The following is a 23,154-nucleotide window of genomic DNA, read 5'->3' as shown; positions in this document are numbered from 1 at the left end:
ACTCCATGGTGGCATTCCAGACAATGTGCTTGATTCTGTGATACTCATCCTGAGATTTAGCAACAACAATAAAACAAAAAGGGCCTAACTAAAATATATAACAAACCCATAGCTAATATCATACTCAATGATGAAAAGCTGAAAGCTTTTCCTCTAATATCAGAAACAAGACAAAGATGCCCTCTCACCATTTTTATTCAACATAGAACTGTAAGTCCTAGCCAAAGCAATCAAAAGGCAAGAAAAAGGAAGGCAATGTATTAAAATTGGTAAGGAAAAAGTAAAATTGTCAGTATTTGCAGATGACATGATTCTAGATATAGAAAACCCTGAAGACTCCACCAGGAAACTACTAGAAACAATAAATGAATTCAGTAAAGTCATAGGGTAAAAAAGCAAAATACAAAATTCTGTTGCATTTCTATATATAAATAAACTGTCAGAAAGAGAAAGTAAATCAATCCCATTCACACTTGCATCAAAAAGAAAAAAAATACCTGGGAATAAATTTAATCAATGAGGTTAAAGCCCTGTACTCTGAAGCCTATAAGACATTAATGAAGTAAATTAAAGAAGGCACAAATAAATGAAAAGATATTCCATGCTTGAAAAAATTAATACTGTTAAAATACCCATACTACCCAGAGCAATCTACAGATTCAGTGCAATCACTATCAAAATATCAGTGGCATTTTTTCACAGAGCTATAGCAAATAATCCTAAAGTTTGTATGGAACTACAAAAGACCTTGAATAGCCAAAGTAATTCTTCAGAAAGAAGAACAAAGCTCGAGGTATCACACTCCCTGATTTCAAACTATACTTACATGCTACAGTAATCAAAGCAGTATGGTACTGGCACACAAAAAAGACACATAAATCAATGGAACAGAATAAAAAGCCCAGAAATAAACCCATGCTTATATGGTCAATTCATATATGACAAAGGAGGTAGAATATATAATGGGAAAAAAAACATCTCTTCAATAAATGGTGTTGGGAAAACTGGACAGCTACATGCAAAAGAATGAAACTGGATCACTCTCTTACATCATACACAAAAATTTGAAATAGATAAAAAACCTAAATAAATATAAGACCTGAAACCATAAAAATTCTAGAGAAAACATAGGCAGGACATTGGCATTAGGAACTTTTTTGTTGTTGTTGTTGTTTATTTATTTCTTATTTTGGTATCATTAATGTACAATTACTTGAACAACATTATGGTTACTAGACTCCCCCTGTTATCAAGTCCCTTCCACATACTGGCATTAGCAACTTTTTTCTAGATCTGGCTCCCCAGGCAAGGGAAATACAAGCAAAGAGAAACAAGTGGGACTACATCAAACTAAAAAGCTTCTGCATGGCAAAGAAAACCATCAACAAAATGAAAAGGCAACTTACTGAATAAGAGAAAATATTTGCAAATGATACTAGCCCCTTATCCAAAATATATAAAGAACTCATACAACTCAACACCAAAACAACCACAAAAATCCAATTAAAAGACTGGGCAAAGGACGTGAATAGACCTTTTCCCAAGAAGGTATACTGTTAGCCAACAGACACATGAAAAGATGCTAACATCACTAATCAGAGAAATGCAAATCAAAACCATGATGAGATAGATATTGCCTCACACCAGTTGGAATGGCTACTATCCAAAAGACAAGAAATAACAAATGTTGGCAGGGATGTGGAGCAAAGGAACCCTCCTATATACTGTTGGTGGGAATGAAAATGGGTGCAGCTACTTTGGAAAGCAGTATGGGACTTTCTCAGAAAACTAAAACTAGAAACACCATGTGACCCAGTAATTCTACTTCTGGGAATTTACCCAAAGAAAACAAAATCACTATTTTGAAAAGATATATGCACTCCTATGTTTACCACAGCATTATTTACAATAACCAAGATATGGAAGCAAATTAAGTGTTCATCCATAGAGGAATGGATAAAGAAGATGTGGTGCATACATACTATGGATTATTTCTCAGCAGTATAAAAGAATGAAATCTTGCCATTTGTGACAACATGGATGGACCTAGAGAGTATTATACTAAATGAAATAAGTCATACACAGAAAGACAAATAAGACTTATATGTGGAATCTGAAAACAAAACAAACCAACAAAACAAATTAGACTCATAAGCATGGTGAACAGACTGGTGTTTGCTATAGGGGGAAGGGTGGGAAGATGGGGATAAAGAGGTATAAACTTCTAATTATAAATTACTCATGGGTATGAAAGTATGGCATAGAGAATACAGTCATTAATTTTGTAATTATCTTTTTATGTTGACAGATGGTAACTACACTTATCGTGGTGAGCATTTAGTAGTTATGCAATTGTTGAATCACTGTTATACACCTGAAAACAATATAATACTGTACAGTAAGGAACTTTGGGTTAATATCTAGATTCCATATATTAAAAAGTTGACTTCACTTTCCACAAACTGAACACCTACAGAGAAGGGGTAAAATGGTTTGTATAATTTATGTGGAGAAAAGGCTGTTAACCTCAAGTTCTGCATTTGCATTAACTCACCCTGAAATCTTGTGCCTTGATTTTTGATATTTTAGAGGAAGTGAACAAAACTAATTATTCTTCCTGCTTGTGCCATTACCAAATACCAAATTTTGGAAGAATTTCATTAGGCTGCAGAGTTTGAGCTGTTACCTCACATCAAAACATTTTTGTAAATAGAAGATCTAACTTTTCTAATCCCCTAGTGTCTCACAAGATTATTCTTTCTAATTGATGTTAATATCCGGAACCTGAAACCAGCAGGGAAAAATAAAAAGTGATTTCTTTTTTCAGTAAAGGTACCCAGGTCTAATTGAATGTGAGGTTTCAAAAGACAGCAGCCAAAACTAATCTCTGTATCCTGTGGAATTACAGAGTTTGAAGAACTGTATAGCCCATCATGCGCCACTGCTCACACTCTAAGTTAAAGATATACCAAATTAATTGCATTTATAAAAATATAGCACAACTCTCACATCTGTGTACTTCTATAAATACTGTTTCTTCTGCCTGGACCAATTTTTCCTTTGATTTGGCTTTACCTTCTCAATGATGCTTTTCCTTGGTCTCAATTTGAGCAATTCTGTTTCTCTGTCTGAATGACCTTTTGCATACTTTATTACATAAATTACCACATTAATTTGTTAATATCATTCCCCCAAAATATTGCTCATTGAAAAAATAAAGGATACTGTCTTTTATCTGTGGTCTATTTGCATAGTATAGTGCCTGCCATAAACAGGTGTTCAGTAAATATTTGCCAAATGAATGAATGAATAGTAAGTCCTTTTTTTCAGAAGCCTAGCAGTAGAAACTAACATTCTGGGCAGAGTACTCCTTAATTCATTTTTTTTCTTTGATTTCTTGTGTTCCTTTGTCTTGATAAATAGACAACTGAGATACTGAAAGCCTTTCAAAGCTTTTGGAGTATGTGTGTTAAATAAACCTAGGAAGTCTCTATTTTTTATTCTGCTATTTTGAACATATTTTTATTTAAGAAGTCACTGCCAATCAGTTATCATTTGAAATGCTTTATTTCTTAAAAGTAGTCTTTTAATTTAATTCAAAAAATTTAATATCCCAAATTAGGTATTCTAGCTTTAGATTTAAAACTCATTTTTCCTAAGTATAGTTTTTGTTAAATATACAAAGGAATATATTTTCACAGAGTATGTTGAAAATTAGGAAAATCAAGGGTTCTGGTTCTGTCAGGTGCAGTGTTCAGAGTGTTATTTTGATAAAATCCAGTAGCTCTGATATGGCTTGAAAATACTTGCTCCTTTGGAGTATAACTGCAGGGAAAAAACTGTGGCATAGGTAAAAATGCACCATAATTACTTGAGTTGGTTTTGTACATAATCATCTTAGGTTTAGATAGTGAGGTAGCTGTATAGAGTGTTTTTGGATCCAACATGCATGAAAACACAGGATTGCCAGGATTCACACAAGGAGGCAGTTGTTCAGGTTTCATTTCTGTGTCTGAATTTGAAGCTGAAGTACTTTTCTTATTCTAAAATATAAACACAACAAATCATTCTCAATTATAAAGGTCTGGAAAAAAACTGAAACTTAGTCCCAACTCCATCTTACACCACTCACAAAATTAATTCAAAATTAATTGAAAACTTAAATGTAAGACCTGAAACTGAAAAACTCCTAGAAAATAAAAAAGGGAAAAAACTCTGTGTTGTTGGTCTGGGCAATGATTTTTTGGATATGGTACCAATAACATAATCAACAAAAGCAAAAAGAAACAAGTGGGACTGCATCAAGCTAAAAAACTTCTGCACAGCCAAGAAGCAATCAATAGAATGAAGAGGCAGCCTACAGAATGGGAAAGAATATTTGTAACCCATATATATTTGGTTAATATCCAAAATATACAAGGAACTCACATAATTCAATAGCAAAAATATGTGATTAAAAAATTATCAGAGGACCTGAAAAGACATTTTTCCAAAGAAGATACACTAATGCCTAACAGGTACATGAAAAGGTGTTCAACATCAATATCAAAGGAAAATGCACATCAAAACCCACCCTGGCTTAATTTTCTCAGAATAATTACAACCTGATGGGATTTTCTAAAGTTGTTACTATATACAGGCTCCCTATTTAATAAATTTCACCTTGAGATTGTATTATATTGCTTAATTTGTTCTCAAAGCCTTGCAATGGTTAATCTTTCAAAAATTCAATTTTGTGTTTCTAGTTGGGAAAATCAAACAGAAATATGAGTAAGAATCTTTAGGCATATGTGTAAGATTAATTCTAGCCGAAATAAGCAGGCGACGAGAGGCAACAAAGGGCCAGGCAGTTTATTTGAGCACCATTCCCGGGTGATATTCATCCCCGTCTGGCTATCACAGGCCAAGAATGTCACACCCAGCAGGGCAGGCAGTGAGTTTTTAAAGAAGGTAGGGGGAGGCAGAGCTTAGATTTACAGCGGCGCGAGGATTGGCTACCCTAAGGCACATTTTCCAGGTTGGGAGGGGGCAGCAGCCAGGGACTTTGGCACGTCATCAGTGTCCGACGTGCTCACCCCTCCCCCCAGTGCCTTCAACCTTACATTCCAGCCTTTTGGTCATAATGGGCAACGAGTTGATCTGGCTACTTCTGGCTGACAAGGCGCGTTGTGGGGGTGGGGGTGGGGTTCATAGCATGTAGTTTCATTGCTCTGACTGCAAATATTTTACCTTGCTTTTTCCAGAGGCTCTCACCTCACTCTGTCTAAGCTTATGGTCTCTGTCTTATTTTCTCCTCTACAGATACAGACTCTAGCTGCTGCTAGGGAAAAGGGGTGATGACCGTTCTGGCTGCTTCATGCTGAGAAAGGGCATAGTAAAGGGTGCAGCTAGGTTTCTATCACTGGTCAGTTGAGAGGGCCTCGGAAGGTTGGCGCTTCTATTCTGGAAGGACAAACTTGATGAGATTAAGAATGCATGGTTGAATATGAGAACTAGAAGTAGTAAAACTTTAATTGAAATGATAGGAGAAAACTAAAACATCTGGAAAATCATAGCCAGATATTTTGAAGAAGCTAGAATTCTGGATCTAGTTTATGTTTCAATGACTAGTATTAGGATTTAGTATGGATAAGGCTGCAATTATTGAAACAGTATTTTTCTCTAAAATCACCCTCATTTTTATTAGAAGTAACCAGGTTAAGAAAATAATTAACAGTTGGCTTTATTATTTGCATAAATGCAGCAAGAAGAGCAACTGATTACACAGGCTCTTTTAAATACGCTTTGCTGGAACTTTTATTTTTTATTTTTTTTTATTTTGGTATCATTAATCTACAGTTACATGATGGACATTATGTTTACTAGGCTCCCCCGTTCACCAAGTCTCCCCCACATCCCTGTTCATAGTCACTGTCCATCAAAATAGTAACATGCTGTAAAATCCCTACTTGTCACCAAGTTCACAGTCACTGTCCTTCAACATAGTAAGATACTGTAAAATCACTACTTGTCTTCTCTGTGTTGCACAGACCTTCCCGTGCCCCCCCCCACTATACATGCTAATCGTAATGCCCCCTTTCTTTTCTTCCCACCCTTATCCCTCCCTTCCCACCCGTCCTCCCCAGTCCCTTTCCCTTCGGTAACTATAGTCCATTCTTGGGTTCTGTGCTTCTGCTGCTGTTTTGTTCCTTCAGTTTTTCATTGTTCTTATACTCCACATATGAGTGAAATCATTTGGTACTTGTCTTTCTCCGCCTGGCTTATTTCACTGAGAATAATACCCTCTAGCTCCATCCATGTTGTTGAGAATGGTAGGATTTGTTTTTTTCTTATGGCTGAGTAATATTCCATTGTGTATATGTACTGCATCTTCTTTATCCATTCATCTACTGATGGACATTTAGGTTGCTTCCATATCTTGGCTGTTGTAAATAGTGCGGCAATAAACATAGGGGTGCATCTGTCTTTTTCAAACTGGGCTGCTGCATTCTTAGGGTAAATTCCTAGAAGTGGAATTCCTGGGTCAAATGGTATTTCTATTTTGAGCATTTCGAGGAACCTCCATACTGCTTTCCACAATGGTTGAACTAATTTACATTCCCACCAGCAGTGTAGGAGGGTTCCCCTTTCTCCACAGCCTTGCCAACATTTGTTGTGGTTTGTCTTTTGAATGGTAGCCATCCTTACTGGTGTGAGATGATAACTCATTGTGGTTTTAATTTGCATTTCTCTGATGACAAGCAACGTGGAGCATCTTTTCATGTGTCTGTTGGCCATCTGAATTTCTTCTTTAGAGAACTGTCTATTCAGCTCCTCTGCCCATTTTTTAATTGGATTATTTGCTTTTTGTTTGCTGAGGTGGGTGAGCTCTTTATATATTTTGGATGTCAACCCTTTATCGGATCTGTCATTTTCGAATATATTTTCCCATACTGTAGGATACCTTTTTGTTCTATTGATGGTGTCCTTTGCTGTACAGAAACTTTTCAGCTTGATATAGTCCCATTTGTTCATTTTTGCGTTTGTTCCCTTGCCTGGGGAGATATGTTCAAGAAGAGGTCACTCATGTTTATGTCCATGAGATTTTTGCATATGTTTTTTTCTAAGAGTTTTATGGTTTCATGACTTACATTCAAGTCTTTGATCCATTTCGAATTTACTTTTGTGTATGGGGTTAGACAGTGATCCAGTTTGATTCTCTTACATGCAGCTGTCCAGTTTTGCCAGCACCATCTGTTGAAGAGACTGACTGTCATTTCCCCATTGTATGTCCATGGCCCCTTTATCGAATATTAGTTGACCATATATGTTTGGGTTAATGTTTGGAGTCTCTATTCTGTTCCATTGGTCTGTGGCTCTGTTCTTGTGCCAGTACCAAATTGTCTTGATTACTGTGGCTTTGTAGTAGAGCTTGAAGTTGGGGAGTGAGATCCCCCCCACTTTATTCTTCCTTCTCAGGATTGCTTTAGCTATTTGGGGTCTTTGGTGTTTCCATAAGAATTTTTGAACTATTTGTTCCAGTTCATTGAAGAAAGCTATTGGTAATTTGATAGGGATTGCATCGAATCTGTATATTGCTTTGGGCAGGATGGCCATTTTGACGATATTAATTCTTCCTAGCCAAGAGCATGGGATGAGTTTCCATTTGTTAGTGACGTCTTTAATTTCTCTTAAGAGTGTCTTATAGTTTTCAGGGTATAGGTCTTTCATTTCTTTGGTTAGGTTTATTCCTAGGTATTTTATTCTTTTTGATGCTATTGTGAATGGAATTGTCTTCCTGATTTCTCTTTCTATTAGTTTCTTGTTAGTGTATAGGAAAGCCACAGATTTCTGTGTGTTAATTTTGTATCCTGCAACTTTTCTGAATTCCTATATTAGCTCTAGTAGTTTCGGAGTGGAGTCTTTAGGGTTTTTTATGTACAGTATCATGTCATCTGCAAATAGTGACAGTTTAACTTCTTCTTTACCAATCTGGACTCCTTGTATTCCTTTGTTTTGTCTAATTGCCGTGCCTAGGACCTCCAGTACTATGTTGAATAACAGTGGGGAGAGTGGGCATCCCTGTCTTGTTCCCAATCGCAGAGGGAAAGCTTTCAGCTTCTCGCTGTTCAGTATGATGTTGGCTGTGGGTTTATCATATATGGCCTTTATTATGTTGAGGTACTTGCCCTCTATACCCATTTTGTTGAGAGTTTTTATCATGAATGGATGTTGAATTTTATCGAATTCTTTTTCAGCATCTATGGAGATGACCATGTGGTTTTTGTCCTTCTTTTTGTTGATGTAGTGGATGATGTTGATGGATTTTCGAATGTTGTACCATCCTTGCATCTCTGGGATGAAACCCACTTGGTCATGGTGTACGATCCTTTTGATGTATTTTTGAATTTGGTTTGCTAATATTTTGTTGAGTATTTTTGCATCTACGTTCATCACGGATATTGGTCTGTAGTTTTCTTTTTAGGTGGGGTCTTTGCCTGGTTTTGGTATTAGGGTGATGTTGGCTTCATATAATGAGTTTGGGATTATTCCCTCCTATTCTATTTTTGGAAAACTTAAGGAGAATGGGTATTATGTCTTCTGTGTATGTCTGATAAAATTCTGAGGTAAATCCATCTGGCCCGGGGGTTTTGTTCTTTGGTAGTTTTTTGATTACCGCTTCAATTTCGTTGCTGGTAATTGGTCTGTTTAGATTTTCTGTTTCTTTCTCGGTCAGTCTTGGAAGGTTGTATTTTTCTAGGAAGTTGTCCATTTCTCCTAGGTTTCTCAGCTTGTTAGCATATAGGTTTTCATATTACTCTCTAATAATTCTTTGTATTTCTGTGGGGTCTGTCGTGATTTTTCCTTTCTCGTTTCTGATACTGTTGATTTGTGTTGACTCTCTTTTCCTCTTAATAAGTCTGGCTAGAGGCTTATCTATTTTGTTTATTTTCTCGAAGAACCAGCTCTTGGTTTCATTGATTTTTGCTTTTGTTTTATTCTTCTCAATTTTATTTATTTCTTCTCTGATCTTTATTATGTCCCTCCTTTTGCTGACCATAGGCCTCATTTGTTCTTCTTTTTCCAATTTCGATAATTGTGACATTAGACCATTCATTTGGGATTGTTCTTCCTTCTTTAAATAGGCCTGGATTGCTATATACTTTCCTCTTAAGACTGCTTTTGCTGTCTCTCACAGTAGTTGGGGCTTTGTGTTGTTGTTTGTTTCCATATATTGCTGGATCTCCATTTTGATATAGTCATTGATCCACTGATTATTTAGGAGCGTGTTGATAAGCCTCCATGTGTTTGTGAGCCTTTTTGCTTTCTTTGTACAGTTTATTTCTAGTTTTATGCCTTTGTGGTCTGAAAAGTTGGTTGGTAGGATTTCAATCTTTTGGAATTTACTGAGGCTCTTTTTATGGCCTAGTATGTGGTCTATTCTGGAGAATGTCCCATGTGCACTTGAGAAGAATGTATATCCTGTTGCTTTTGAATGTAGAGTTCTGTAGATGTCTATTAGGTCCATCTGTTCTAGTGTGTTGTTCAGTGCCTCTGTGTTCTTACTTATTTTCTGTCTGGTGGATCTGTCCTTTGGAGTGAGTGGTGTGTTGAAGTCTCCCAGAATAAATGCATTGCATTCTATTTCCTCCTTTAATTCTGTTAGTATTTGTTTCACATATGTTGGTGCTCCTGTTTTGGGTGCATATATATTTATAATGGTTATATCCTCTTGTTGGACTGAGCCCTTTATCATTATGTAATGTCCTTCTTTATCTTTTGTTACTTTGTTTTGAAGTCTATTTTGTCTGATACTAGTACTGCAACACCTGCTTTTTTCTCTCTGTTCTTTGCATGAAATATCTTTTTCAATCCCTTGACTTTAAGTCTGTGCATGCCTTTGGGTTTGAGGTGAGTCTCTTGTAAGGAGCATATGGATGCGTCTTGCTTTTTTATCCACTCTATTACTCTGTGTCTTTTGATTGGTGCATTCAGGCCATTTACATTTAGGGTGATTAATGAAAGGTATGTACTTATTGCCATTGCAGGCTTTAAGTTTGTGGTTACCAAAGGTTCAAGGTTAGCTTCTTTACTACCTTACTGTCTAACTTAACTCACTTATTGAGCTATTATAAACATGGTCTGATGATTCTTTATTTCTCTCCGTTGTTATTCCTCCTCCTCCCTTCTTCATATGTTGGGTGTTTTGTTATGTGCTCTTTTTTGAGTGCTTCTATCTAGAGCAGTCCCTGTAAGATGCCCTGTAGAGGTGGTTTGTGGGAGGCAAATTCCCTCAACTTTTGCTTGTCTGGGAATTGTTTAATCCCTCCTTCATATTTAAATGGTATTCGTGCTGGATACAGTAATCTTGGTTTGAGGCCCTTCTGTTTCATTGCATTAAGTATATCATGTCATTCTCTTCTGGCCTGTAGGTTTCTGTTGAGAAGTCTGATGATAGCCTGATGGGTTTTCCTTTGTAGGTGACCTTTTTTTTCTCTCTGGCTGTCTTTAATACTTTGTCCTTGTCTTTGGTCTTTGCCATTTTAATTATTATGTGTCTTGGTGTTGCCCTCCTTGGATCCCTTGTCATGGGAGTTCTGTGTACCTCTGTGGTTTGAGAGGCCATTTCCTCCTGTAGTTTAGGGAAGTTTTCAGCAATTATTTCTTCAAAGACACTTTCTATCCATTTTTCTCCGTGTTCTTCTTCTGGTACCCCTGTAATGTGGATATTGTTCCGTTTCAATTGGTCACTCAGTTCTCTTAAAATTCTTTCATTCCTGGAGGTCCTTTTATCTCTCTCTGCATCAGCTTCTCTGTGTTCCTGTTCTCTGTTTTCTAGTCCATTAATGGTCTCTTGCATCTCATCCATTCTGTTTTGAAGTCCTTCCAGAGCTTGTTTTATTTCTGTATTCTCCCTCCTTAGTTCTTGCATATTTATCTGCAAGTCCATCAGCATGGTTATGACTTTTGCTTTGAATTCTTTTTCAGGAAGACTGGCTAAATCTATCTCCCCAGGTTCCTTCTCAGGGGAAGATGTAGCAGATGTCAAAGCTGTCTGGGTTAGTCTTGTCTGGATCAAATTTTTTTGCCTTTTCATGTTGATACGTGCAATGGTGAGCTATTTACTTTCTGTCAGCTGGGAGGGCTAAGGCTTTCCACTAGCTCCTGGCCTTTTTTTACTGGGACAACTGCGACCCCTAGTGGCTTGTGTTGGGCAATTGCGTGTAGACTGGGTCTCTGTATCTTGCCCGGCCGGTATGGAGGAAGCTCCCTTGCTGTGGGCGTGGCCAGCCTCAGGCTCCTGCTCTCCTATGATGGGGCCCCCAGAGGGGTAATGGAGGGGGGTGCTGTTTGGCTGTTTACCTCTGTGAGGGGTCTCAGAGATGTTGCCCAGGGGGTTAGTGCACCTGGGGTTCGCTGGAATTTCCAGCTGCTGGACTTTGACCAGGGAAGTTTCCGTCCAGCTGTGGCATCCCTGTCCCTTTAAGACTTTCAAAAAGCACTTGCTTTTCTTTGTTACAGGGGTGCTGGCTTCAGGACCTGCTCCTAGGTCTTGCTGTCCTATTTCCCTAGTTTCCAGCACCCCACGCATGCACTGTGTCTGCACTCTGGTGCGGGTGGCTGGGGCTGGGTATTTAGCAGTCCTGGGCTCCCTCTCCCTCCTTGCTCCGACTCCTCTCCTCCCGCTGGGAGCTGGGGGGAGGGGTGCTCAGGTCCCGCCGAGCCAGGGCTTGTATCTTACCGCTTTCACCAGGCGCTGGGTTCTCGCAGGTGTGGATGTAGTCTGGCTGTTGTCCTATGTCTTCTGGTCTCTCTTTTAGGATTAGTTGTATTTGTTGTATTTTCAAAAATATATATGTTTTTGGGAGGAGATTCCCACTATCCTACTCATGCCGCCATCTTGGCTCCGCCCCGGTGGAACTTTTTGTAAGGAATTTCAGATTGAAGTTTTAAAGGCCTCTTGAGGCCAGATAGCTAAGCCAGACTTGCCATCAGGCTTTGCCTGCAGTACTGTAGATTTGGGTGAATTCTTCTCTTCTCGAGTTCCCCAAGACATCTTGAGGTTCCCGCACCTCCCAGGAAGTGACCTTCTTTACTCACCTGGTAAGGCTGCTGGGAACTCTGTAAGCAAGGTACCAGGCTAGTTCTTCCAAGGGGCTTTGTTGGCTTTATAAAGTCAATCTTAGTTCCTTAAAGCTGTTTATATCTGAGTTTATACACGTGTCTCTTAGGTATGACATTCTAGTCAAAGCTTTGGTCTTATAACCTGTGTTTTTAATTGGTCTTCTTACACGGAAAGCAGGTTATTATTGAACTTATGCAAATAAACATACTGCCATGAAATATAAAAATAGTCACTGAGTTTTTAAATTCTGGAGGGATCAGGTAGAGAGAAAGATAAAGTTTCAGTTCTGCTTATAAAGACAGTCATTTACTAAACTGTTGTCAGCTTAAGATAAAAAGCTTAAAACACTTTATCAGCAATATCTGAAACAAAAAGCCACAAAATCATCATCTTTAGTTTACTTAATCCTATGTAACTAATACTTGTTCTGCTGAAATCTAGTTCTTTACTAGTTTAGGAGTAATAAAACAGTGACTATAAACGACAAAAGATTTACAAATGACAATGGTTAAAGATCTGATGAGAGCTTACTATAAGACAGTTGACATAAGGAAATTCAGATATTTCTGTAACACAAAACATTCAGTAACAAAGGTTAACATCATTTTTTTTTGACAGTGCTTTGCAGGTAATTATATATCAGATAAAGAAGCTAAATTAGCTAAATAACTTTCTTCAATGAGAAAAAATTTTTCTGACATGTTTCAGGGGCTTTCTGGAAAATATTAGAGTCAACTAGAGGTAAAAGTACTTTTTAACTGAAAACAAAATTCTAATTTTGCTGTGTACTTCATACTGAGACCCATTTGCTTTAATTTTATATAGCATGGCCATGTTAAATCTTTCCACACGCTTTCTACAACTTTCCTTTTACATTCAGTGTTCTCTCTCTTTAAATAAATAGCTGTACTTTAGAACAATTACTTTCTTTTACCCTCAACAAAATGAATTTCTATTCTTTATACTTTCTCTTATTAAAACACACATCTTTTTTAGCAAGTAGAGATGTCTTCTTCTTTAAGTAGCTTTAATTAGACCTTAAAACCATTAGGAACTTTAATTTTCAGTGAACACTGAGATGTGGGCTATGTAAACCATTGCCCTAACATTCTTTAGACTAACAAATTTATGAACACACTTTATAATTCCTGAAACCATGTGCTTTACAGCATAATTTCTAAGCACAAAATATGTCTACTTAACTTAGCAAAACTTCAAGATTCTAGGTCATCACAAAAATTCCCAGGCTGCAGGCAGGCACACACACTACAACATACAATTATTAAGGTGTTCACTCATTTCTAACAACTATGCTAGATTATTTACAAAACTTTTACTGAACATTAGACAAAGTCAAGCATCTACGCATTTTATTCTTGAAAGATTTAGCAGATAACATCAACTTAAATGACTTTAGGTAAACTTAGGCAGCTGATAACCAATAAGGACATGTCTATTTCAGTTTAACTTAAATCAGCATAAATGCTTAATATTTTTTATCAGATTTTCTGGAAGTTTTAGAATGTCCAATTTTTACAAGTGCTTGTTTTTAAATCAATTTTTATTAATACCATCTGGAGGTAGGAAAATATTTTTCATCTACACACCTAGACACACAAACATACAAACTGAGACACAACGACTACAGTCAGCAACACTTCTTACACAAAAACATATACACAGACAGACAAAAACAATATAAAGACTTGAGTCACTGATATCCAATTGCCTTCCCTCTCCTCAGCTTCTTGTCCATGGCTTCCGTAACTAGAGGGTGGGAAGAGCGTGTTCTGGTGGGGGAAGAGGGCGGTGAAGGCGGAAGGAGAGGGGGAGGGGGTGGTGCAGCCACCGGAAGAGGAGAGCAGGACAACGGCATGGTTGAGAATGCAGGACTTTAAGATGGTGGTGACACGTGTGAAGAGAAAGTACTTAGAGATGGTGGTGGAGAGAGGGGGAGGGGATCGGGAGCTGGGGGAGGTGGGCGACTGAGGTCTTCTGGGAGATCTGAAAAGGAAGAAGGACTGGGCAGAGTAAGAGGCTGACAATTTTTAACTGGAGATCGGGCTAGGAGAACCTGAGTCTTTTAACACTTAACATAAAGGTCTGGGCAGGAGCGCAAAGTCCAAAAAGCCTGCACATACGTGATTTTACTCTACTCTCCGCTCCGGTGGCAATAATTAATCAAGTCGGTGAGGAGGCCAAAATTGAAAGTTCCCTCAGGGGGCCAGTGAGATTTATTGTCCAAGGGATACTGAGGCCTGGCCTCAGAGCAAAGAAAGACTAGCTTCTGTTTGCAAACTTCCCAGAACAAATATAGAGTAGCCAAATTAGAAATGAGACACCACAGTGCAGTCTGAGCCTCCGCTTTTGAGGGCTGGTTCCCAATGTCTGCACCACTTCCCAATTAATCTTGCTGAGAAGAGCGCCCAGCGTCCCAAGTGCTGCAAGTCAGGGGTGACGGCCTCGGAGCCTGGGTGAGGGATGTCTCCCACACCGCACGGTCAGCGGCAGGTATCCCGGATGCCCACAGCGGATGGGCTGGATGCCCAAACCTGGATGTATATACAATTTCGGACGGACCAGGTGAAATGGAGTTAGGAAGGGAAACAGACCAGGGGAAACTGAGGGACTCACTGGAAAATAGTCCACGCAGGAGAGAGCAGGCTGAGGTCCCAGGTTGGGGAAGGAGGGGGCAGGGCCACCAGTGGCTGGTCGGGGCCCTGTGCTCATGCTCCTTCCCAGGTTTCTCGGCACCAAATGTTAAGATAAATTCTAGCTGAAATAAGCAGGTGACAAGAGGCAACAAAGGGCCAGGCAGTTTATTTGAGTACCATTCCCAGGTGATATTCCCCCATCTGGCTATCACAGGCTGGGGAAGTCACACTCAGCAGGGCAGGCAGCGAGTTTTTAGAGAAGGTAGGGGGAGGCAGAGCTTAGATTTACAGCAGCGAGAGGATTGGCTAGCCTAAGGCACATTTTTCAGGTTGGGAGGGGGCAGCAACCGGGGACTTGGCACATCATCAGTGTCTGACGTGCTCCCACCCCCGCCAGTGCCTTCAACCTTACAATATGTCTTATATCTCTGGTGTTTTAAATGTACTTGTGTCTGATTATAATCTTGAAAAAATTAAAAAGGTGTTATTTGTTGAAATGAACTGTAACTCTAGGGGGAAAATCCCTGGGCAAATTACCTTTGAAACTGAAATCAGTCAAAGGGAGAAATAAAGTGCACGAAACCTGTTTATTTCTTATAAGAATCAGTCGAAGGGAGAAGTGGGAGAAATCTGTTTATTTCTTACAGGTCTCTCTGGACCCTCATGCGGAAGAAGAGAGCTCCACCCAACCTCTCAGATCCAAATAAGTCCTTGCTTGCCCATGTAATTACCTATTAATATGGAGATAGCTATTTCTCTCCACCCCTTGGAAACACCTATTGATATGGAGATGTACTAAAGCCAGGTGACAGATTCTGGAAATACTGCAATTTTACCCACATGAACCTAAGCTAAAATGTTTTCCCCAGTACTACAAAACCATATTCAATCAACCATTCAGTCAACTGAATAGTTTTACTTGAACAGTGTCCTTAATAAACTTTTTAAAAAGTATTTTTCCATGAATAAGGGTTTTAAAAATGTGAATCAAGTACAGTGAAAACACTGGATTAAGAGACCCAGCTTCTGGTCTAGACCTGCCAGAAATGTGAACTTGGGTGTCAGCCTCTCAGTGCTGACACAGGTCTAGAGTTGGGCCAATATTCTGCATTTCTAACAAAGTCCCATTCTATGTTCAAGCTACTGATCCTAGATCATCACACTGTGACTTCTGGGCAACACACTTGCTATGAAAGATGTGGCTAGAGGGAGGTCAGGAGTTAAAGAGGCCTTTGGGAGGCAATCTAAGGAGTGAGAGGATTTGGAGAGAGAGAGGGCCATTATGACATCTGCATGTATTATACAAGAAGATGTCACACAGACTAATTGGGAAATTTGTATTTTTATACCTCCTACCATAAATTATAAAAAGCATGTATTAGTTGTCACCAGTTCTGGGTTCTGATACTGGCACTGATAATGACTTTTATGAGATTATTTTATAAAGATTCAAGTTCCTTGTCTATAAATATGATAAAGGAGATGGATTTGATTGTTTTTTTCCTAATCAGAAGACTCAGATATTAGGGTTCTCCAAATGTAGAAATAGGAACTAGTGAATTTCTGTTATTCAAAAAGCATAAAGGAGGACAGTGACTGTGAACGGGGATGTGGGGGGGACTTGGTGAAGGGGGGAGCCTAGTAAACATAATGTCCTTCATGTAATTGTAGATTAATGATACCAAAATAAAAAAAAAAGCATAAAGGAGAATGTATATTTACTCATGATAAGGCCCTCTACTCTTAATAAGGCCCTTAATAAATGTACTCTGTGGTATCCATGTAGGCAAAAAAAATTGGTAGTTAAAACAAAAAATTTGGCAATTTCTGGAATACTTAAAAATCTAAGTCCTTCTAGATCAGAAATTATATCTAAATAACTTCATAGGTGTTATCAGGGTACTGTAGATCTTTTTAACGTTGAGTTAAATAGAAGATTGCTTATATGCACTACAGTTCTTTCTCCTTGAATTCTCTAGAATCTTGTGATTCATGAAGCTGAGACCCTTTAAGAATTCTAAATCTTTAAGATTAGTAAACATATCATCTCAGTTTCTCCAAGTAACAGAGCTGCTGTGTCAAGTTTAAGTGAAGACAAAGTCTTTTTGAGTTTCAGATTTGGGTTAAATTAGTTAGGTTCCTTGTTAGCATAATCCAGCTCATTTTGAATTCCTGGTTAGTCTACTTAGTATCTCATTAAAGTTGTTTTCCAAGGTCAGGACCCTATTTGTTTTGAAAGCTTAAATCAGATCTGTAAATGTGATGTATTTAGTCCATTTTCTTTTCTTTGTTCAGATTTGAATAATTATCAACAGAGAATTGGAGGAGCAGCAGAAGGCAGGAACTGTGACCTAGGTTCCAGTCCTTATCATTTCACCTTCATAGTGTATCACCTATAAAATTGGTAACAAACCAAAAACCTGCCATAATTCCTGTGGTTGTGAACATAAATGAAAGAAAACTGGATGAAAATGATAAATTGCTACATAAATGGAATCACTTTTTACTGTTTTTTTTTTTGCAGGTTTACATCATTGCATATATAGGATCTTCCAGAATTCAGTTCTGAAATTTACAGGTTAATAACACTTTACATTAATATACTACAGTTTACTAATACTCATGTAATACTCATAATCTTGCAGAAAGCTGGCAAAGCTGGAAGTAGTACTCATCATATGTTGCTATTCTTTGTGAAACTGCCTATTAATTTGCTTTGAATATCAAGAGAATAGACACTGAATAATCACCATAATGCTATGGCATCTCAACAGGTCAGCGTTTCTCAAAGTGTCTAGGTTTTCTCAGCAGAGGGAAGGTTTAAGTGGAAGGTGGCTGCCCTGTGACCAACCCTAATTTACTTTATGGACACCCTCAGGTTGCCCAGGGCAATCTCAGTCACAGAGGCCTCTCATCAAATGACCCTCTACTACTCGGTCTCAAATTCTGATCAGATTTGGCTCAAAATGTAAAACAGAAAACTAAGTGTAGTCAGAAGACAAATAAGCTGCTGATAAACTTTGTTGGTATACTATAATACCACACCATCTGGAAAAATCAGTGTTCACCTAAATCTTTTAGACCTCCAGGTTAACTTACAAATGTTTATAAACTAAGAAAACAGCAATTGCTTTTACTTTTATGTCATAGGGTCTCACTGCAGTTTTCTTACATTGGTTTGACCCTCTTCAAATCTGATTTTCTTAAAATGTGGGGTTCAAACTAGATACAATTAGAAACAAAACATAACAGCCTAATACAAAAAATAATAAAAGGATTGTTTTAAATCCTCTGCTAGGTTACGCATTAGGTCAGCAACTATTATTTACCTAAGGTTAAGGTAATTAAAATTCTAAATGATTCTTTTAAAATTAAGTCTTAAAATTAGTCTCGGAAAGTCTTGAATAAAAATCTACAAATAGATGATATTAGTTTCCTTAGTAAATGTGGGTAAAATTGCAATATTATCAGAATCTCTCGCCTGGCTTTAGTTCATCTCCATATCAACAGGTGTTTCCGAGGGATGGAGAGTAGTTCATCTCCGTATCAATGGGTAATTACAGGGGCAAAGGAGGGCTTGTCTGGACCGGAGAGGCTGGGGGGAGTATTCGCTTGCTTCTGCCGCAGCATGAGAGAGAGACGCGTGGGACGACTGCTTGTAACCAATAAACGGGTTTTAAACTTTATTTTTCCCTTTGCTGACTTCAGTTTCAAAGGTATTTTGCCCCGGTATTTCCCCTTCCCGTTATTAGAGTAATTTAATTTCAGTCTCTCCTAGAATTAGCCAAAGTCAGGCCATCTTGACTTTGCAAAGGCCTTAATTATAAACACATACACGTTTTTTAAAAGTTAAGTAACAAAGCCATTGAATTAATAAAAATACCCATTATGTAAAGTGTAATTACAAAGTTAAAGTTTTCTCTTTTTTAGTGGTGTGTCATAGTTCATATTAATTATAATAACACCAAAAGCAAACAAAAGTCCAATTTTGAGGCACCCTTTTGTTTCTACTCAGACCCACCATCCTCCTTGTTAATGTTTTTATCTTTTTTGGGGGGACAGAATTAAACCTTAATTTTCTACTGTTTCCATCAACAGTGAATGTAAGTGCACCACTTCCTTTTCTGGGTGCTCATACCCTTTTTTGAACAAAGCAGTTAAGTAAATGTAAAATTAAGGTACGATTTTGTTCAAAGCCATCAGTACATTGCTTGCAGTGGGGTACGAATTGCATACCATCCCCAATCATCTTTATACCTTCAGAGCAATTCTGGCTTACGCAATGCACATTTACATCTGTGCAGCCCAATGGTTGCCTAAAAAGGTTTTTTTTTTTTTAGGGGTCGGTTAAGTGGGTGTGCGAGTGCCCCAAATCGATAGTAGAGTACCAAGTCAAAAACATCGAAATCGCTGCCCAAACCCACCAAGTCATACTCGGTCATTCTCGGTGTCTTCGTTAATTTTTCAGCAAACGCGATTTTTTCGTGCAGCGATGTCGAGATCAGCGAGCCCTCAGGAAACGCGGCCTGTTTACTGAACCTGCGAAGGTAACAGGAACGTCGGCCGGATCAATGTGTATAAATGAATCCGCCTAATCCCGCGAATCCTTTCTAGTGGTTGCAACAGCTCGTCTCCATAGCAACCCACCGTGGTGCTTCTGCAGCGCTGAGGCCCGGATGTTGTGAGGATCGCGGCCGCCGGGTACAGCTTCCTGCGGCCTCCCAGCGGCGGGCTGCGCTCCTCCTCGGGAGTCGTAGTTCTTCCCTCCGCTGCCACCTGACGGGAGGCGCGGGCGAGACTACGAGTCCCGGCGTGCGCTGCGCCGCGCCGCCGGCCACCGCCTCCCGGCTGCGGACGCCTGCAAGCAGGTTGTTTTTATGAGAGGCGTCACTACGCTCGGAGCTGTGACCGCCGCAGCGGCGACGGGCAGCCGCGCAGTCGGGCGGAGGTGGCGCTGCCTGTTCAGGTACAGCCCTGGGCGATTGGACTCCTGCGGAGGAGTCGCGGCCTCCAGTGTGGGCCCTGGCCGGCACCTGGCGGGGGCAGTCGCGGGGTCTCTCCGGAGGCGGGGGCTTGACTCCTGGCGCGGGGCTGGTGCGGGACGCAGGGGTAGCAAGGAACGCGAGTCCGTAGCTCCCGCGGCCTGAGCCGGCCCCTGAGGCGTCGGGTCTCGGGTCCTGAACCTCTGACTCGCACGTCCAGAGCCGAGCAGCGGGCCGGGACGGGGGGAAGCCGACAGCTCGGGAACCCTCCTTCCTTCACCAGGCTGGCTTCGGGCGCTTTTTGGTCTTGGTTGTTGGGAATCCATATGGTAAGGTGTTACGTGCGTCACTCTGGGTATCAGCCGGCGCATCTTTTTTGGTGACGTTTGAACCCCGTAATGTTAGGAGTAGAAATACTGAACTTTAAATGATGCAGCTCAAATTTCTGCTCGGACGCCAGAACGATAATGATCGAATCCCCTTCCCTATCCTTTTCCCCCACCACCGCTCCTTCTAGCGTGGTCTTCCTAATCGATAACTCGTCAGTAGTAGCTGTCCACACAGTGCATTGTACTCACTACATATTTATCTGTTTAATAAACCCAAGTCTTTGCCATTGGGAGCGCCAATTTTAACGAACTCAGCCACTGAAGACACTTTGTTGAGTGAGTGAAATACGCTCTGCTTCACTCTAGCTTTATTAAAAAACGAAATGGAGCGTTCTTACAGGTGGAATAGGTAACTACTTTGGTATTGAGAATTTTAAATTTGTCTCCTCCAATAAGGTCGCATCCATAGGATAGTGGTTGAAGTGTGACTTTTAGCGTATCATTATCTTAGTAGCTTAAGCTTTGTATCTTACTGCGCCCCACTTTTCTCAGGGGGATATTTATCACACCTTGGATGTTAAGCGTGAATGGTTTACTCTTTTCCTAAATTCTGATCTTATAGGGGAAGGGAGGGGAGAAAATGAGGGTATTATTTTAATGCATAATTTTCAACCCTTCACTCTTAAGGATGAGATTCTAATAAAAAAGCTATTAAAAATCGTTCTAAAATAATAAAGGGTGTATGAAATACTAATTTTTAAGTGAAAACATTAAAAATTAGTGTAATTCTAATTTTGTAAACTATGGAAGTGTGTATTAGAAATAAGACTCAAAGGATAGCCATAGTTATAAAAATGATTAGATGTTGAAACACAGAATTTTTTCTGTATGCTTTATGGTATTTTCCAAATTTTCTATAGAAAAAGCCTTAATTTAAGAAAAGGATACAGATGCAGTAATTCCATTATGTAGACTAAACAGTACTTTAAAAAGTAAATAACAACAAAAAACATTGTCAGAGTCCTTGTTACTGCATCCACAGACTATATGAATAACATTTTTAAATACAAATAATTTGTCGACAAGAAATGCATTGGTTGTACAGGAAAGGAAAAACAGGTATGATGATAATTCTTAGCATCTGTACATCTCACTTTGTTCAGTTTTCATTTTGCACAAAGTCAAAGTGCTTAACTGTTCTTGTTAAGGCAGTGCAATCTTGATTATTCCTGTAAATCCATCAAGTGGCAATAATGGGCATATTAATCTGAAAAGACTGCATATAGCAGAATTGTTTATTTGCTATGGAAATAGAGAAGTTAAGCAATTATTAAATAGGGTATTTTAAGCTTATTTTCGTGGAATCACTTTGCGCCATATGTCTGATGTTTTGGATGATATTTATTTTCTGTTACAGATAAATGTTGGATATGTGTAGGTGAATACATATTTTAGCTCACGTTTTGTTTTCTGTCATAAAGAAAAGGCCACATTGTTCTTCTATTAGGGGAATATTCTATGTGTTCTTGCAGTTATCAGTCTTGAAAAAAATGGACCCTCAGCTCCAAGTATCCATTAACTCTTAATAAAATGGGTATGTTTTGTTTTTCAAGCTGTAGTACTTTTATTTTATTATCATAGATCGTTATCCTTGGAGCTTTACTTCCTCCCCGAATTTCTCTTTTCAGTATTTTCTGCCTTCTAATTTTGTAGGGTTTGAGTACTGTATTGGCTCAATATCTTATTAGATACTTGGGTCCATTTACAGTATATAAGAAACATTCATAATTGATTAACATGTCTGATTTACTAACTGGTTCCACAGTATTGTTATCTAGGTTGTGTAATTGTTTTCTTAAAGATTTTAAAAATTAGGTGAGTATGAACCTTGCTAAGATCATAGAAGTAGTTTTTGAAATGTGAAGAATATGGACACAGTGGCAAGGCCTGTTAAGCTCCTGGTATTTTAAAACAGAAAATGCAGACTCATCTAACAATGCAGAACTAGTAGAGGCTGAATTGTTTTTGTGTTTGTGTGTGGTTAAGGTGAGGAAGTTGTTGTATTGTAAGTGATAGCTTACATTTTCAAGAGTTTTCTTCCTGGCAGTTCTGCAGTTTTGACTAGTTTAAAACAGTTAAAATATGAGTTCTTTCAAAAGTCACATCAAATGTGTTGCCCCAGATAAACTCGAAAAAAAAACTCAATTTGAGTCCTAAGATCAAATTTAGCCCTATGATATGGAAGGGATCGCAGCTAACTGATAATTAGGGATTTTCTTTTTTTAAAGGGCATTTATGTGTGGAAGCCTGTTTCAGGGTCAGTAGGGTTTTCTGAAGAAAGTGTTAGAAATTAGTAAGGTGAGTTAAAGATTTTTGTCTGTCATTACAGGAAGTCAGAAATCTAATTTTTCTTTAGTATTTGTCTGTAAATCACTACCCTAAAACCTTGCTACTTGTTCATATTGCTAACATGATGAGATATAAAAAGAGCATTGGATTGGGCATCAGGATGTTTAGTGATGTTGAGCAAGTAATTTTAACCTATGAGTCTGTTGTTGCCATTTGTACATTGTAAATAATAGCTAATTGCCTTATTTCATGTGGTATTTGTGAACATCAAATCGGATTTAAAAATAACACTTTGTAAGTGGTGAATTTACGCATGCAAAGTATTATTGGCCCGCGTAAGTCACATTTACATAAAGCATGTTATACATTTGAAGTGTGATGACTTAATGTGATAAAAAATTTTGCCTGGAAAAAGTTTGATGGAAAAAAGTCAAACAGGATCTTCATTTTGTTTTTTTGGTAACACTCTTTGGCTTTTTCTAGGTTGAAGGAACCTGGCCCCTCTCCTGAATGTGATTTTGTACTTTAGTGCACTAAAGCTCCTGGAACTGCAGTGTTCTTTTACGGTTGGGCTTTTAATTTTGGTTTTTATTTGTTTTAATTGCGTTTCTAAAGTGTAAGGAAGATCATCAGTCTAACTTATACAGTAGGAAATGAATGTAGTTTTTAATGTTCCAAATATGTTTAATATTTTAAAATGTTACTTCAAGTTGATTTCATGAACAGTGAGCATA

At 38.7% G+C, this 23,154-nt stretch overlaps 3 protein-coding genes across 7 annotated transcripts in view; 2 read left to right on the top strand and 1 right to left on the bottom strand.

Annotated features, from left to right (window-relative positions):
- DNAAF4 (dynein axonemal assembly factor 4) overlaps nucleotides 1–16,452 on the top strand; it is a 95,441-nt gene extending 78,989 nt beyond the window's left edge. The window contains exon 9 of the mRNA XM_036919410.2: nucleotides 15,408–16,452. Coding sequence (XP_036775305.2) covers nucleotides 15,408–15,487 — 80 coding nt within the window. The 3' untranslated portion in view covers nucleotides 15,488–16,452. The remainder of the gene's footprint in view (nucleotides 1–15,407) is intronic.
- PIERCE2 (piercer of microtubule wall 2) lies at nucleotides 1,183–19,401 on the bottom strand. Of its 2 annotated transcripts, none has more exons than XM_057488832.1 (2): nucleotides 14,741–15,084; nucleotides 1,183–4,043 (listed from the first exon to the last, which is right to left on the bottom strand). In XM_057488832.1, exons 1-2 carry the CDS (start codon nucleotides 14,834–14,836, stop codon nucleotides 3,696–3,698), a joined length of 444 nt encoding a protein of 147 aa, XP_057344815.1. In that variant the 5' UTR covers nucleotides 14,837–15,084; the 3' UTR covers nucleotides 1,183–3,695. The 2 variants fall into 2 exon arrangements, with proteins under 2 accessions (XP_057344815.1, XP_036775313.1); XM_036919418.2 differs by lacking the exon at nucleotides 14,741–15,084 and adding an exon at nucleotides 19,185–19,401 and having other exon boundaries at nucleotides 1,190–4,043.
- A 194-nt stretch (nucleotides 19,402–19,595) lies between these two features.
- CCPG1 (cell cycle progression 1) overlaps nucleotides 19,596–23,154 on the top strand; it is a 39,828-nt gene continuing 36,269 nt past the window's right edge. For 3 of the 4 annotated variants that reach the window (XM_036919405.2, XM_057488822.1, XM_036919401.2), the window contains exon 1: nucleotides 19,596–19,726. The gene's annotated coding sequence lies outside the window, so the exon portion shown is untranslated. The remainder of the gene's footprint in view (nucleotides 19,727–23,154) is intronic. The other variant, XM_057488823.1, reaches the window with a different exon arrangement.

This window comes from Manis pentadactyla, chromosome 11, assembly GCF_030020395.1.
Source record: "Manis pentadactyla isolate mManPen7 chromosome 11, mManPen7.hap1, whole genome shotgun sequence".
Taxonomy (NCBI): domain Eukaryota; kingdom Metazoa; phylum Chordata; class Mammalia; order Pholidota; family Manidae; genus Manis; species Manis pentadactyla.
The sequence above is the reverse complement of the archived record's forward strand: the minus strand, read 5'-3'. Positions and strand labels throughout refer to the sequence as shown.

What these genes read in the sequence shown, in the direction of transcription:
- PIERCE2 (XM_057488832.1), bottom strand. Translation starts at nt 14,836, where the DNA reads ATGAGCACAGGGCCCCGACCAGCCACTGGTGGCCCTGCCCCCTCCTTC. An exon ending in CCTGCGTGGACTATTTTCCA is followed by an intron (nt 4,044 to 14,740) that starts GTGAGTCCCTCA and finishes TTTATATTTTAG; the next exon opens with AATAAGAAAAGTACTTCAGC.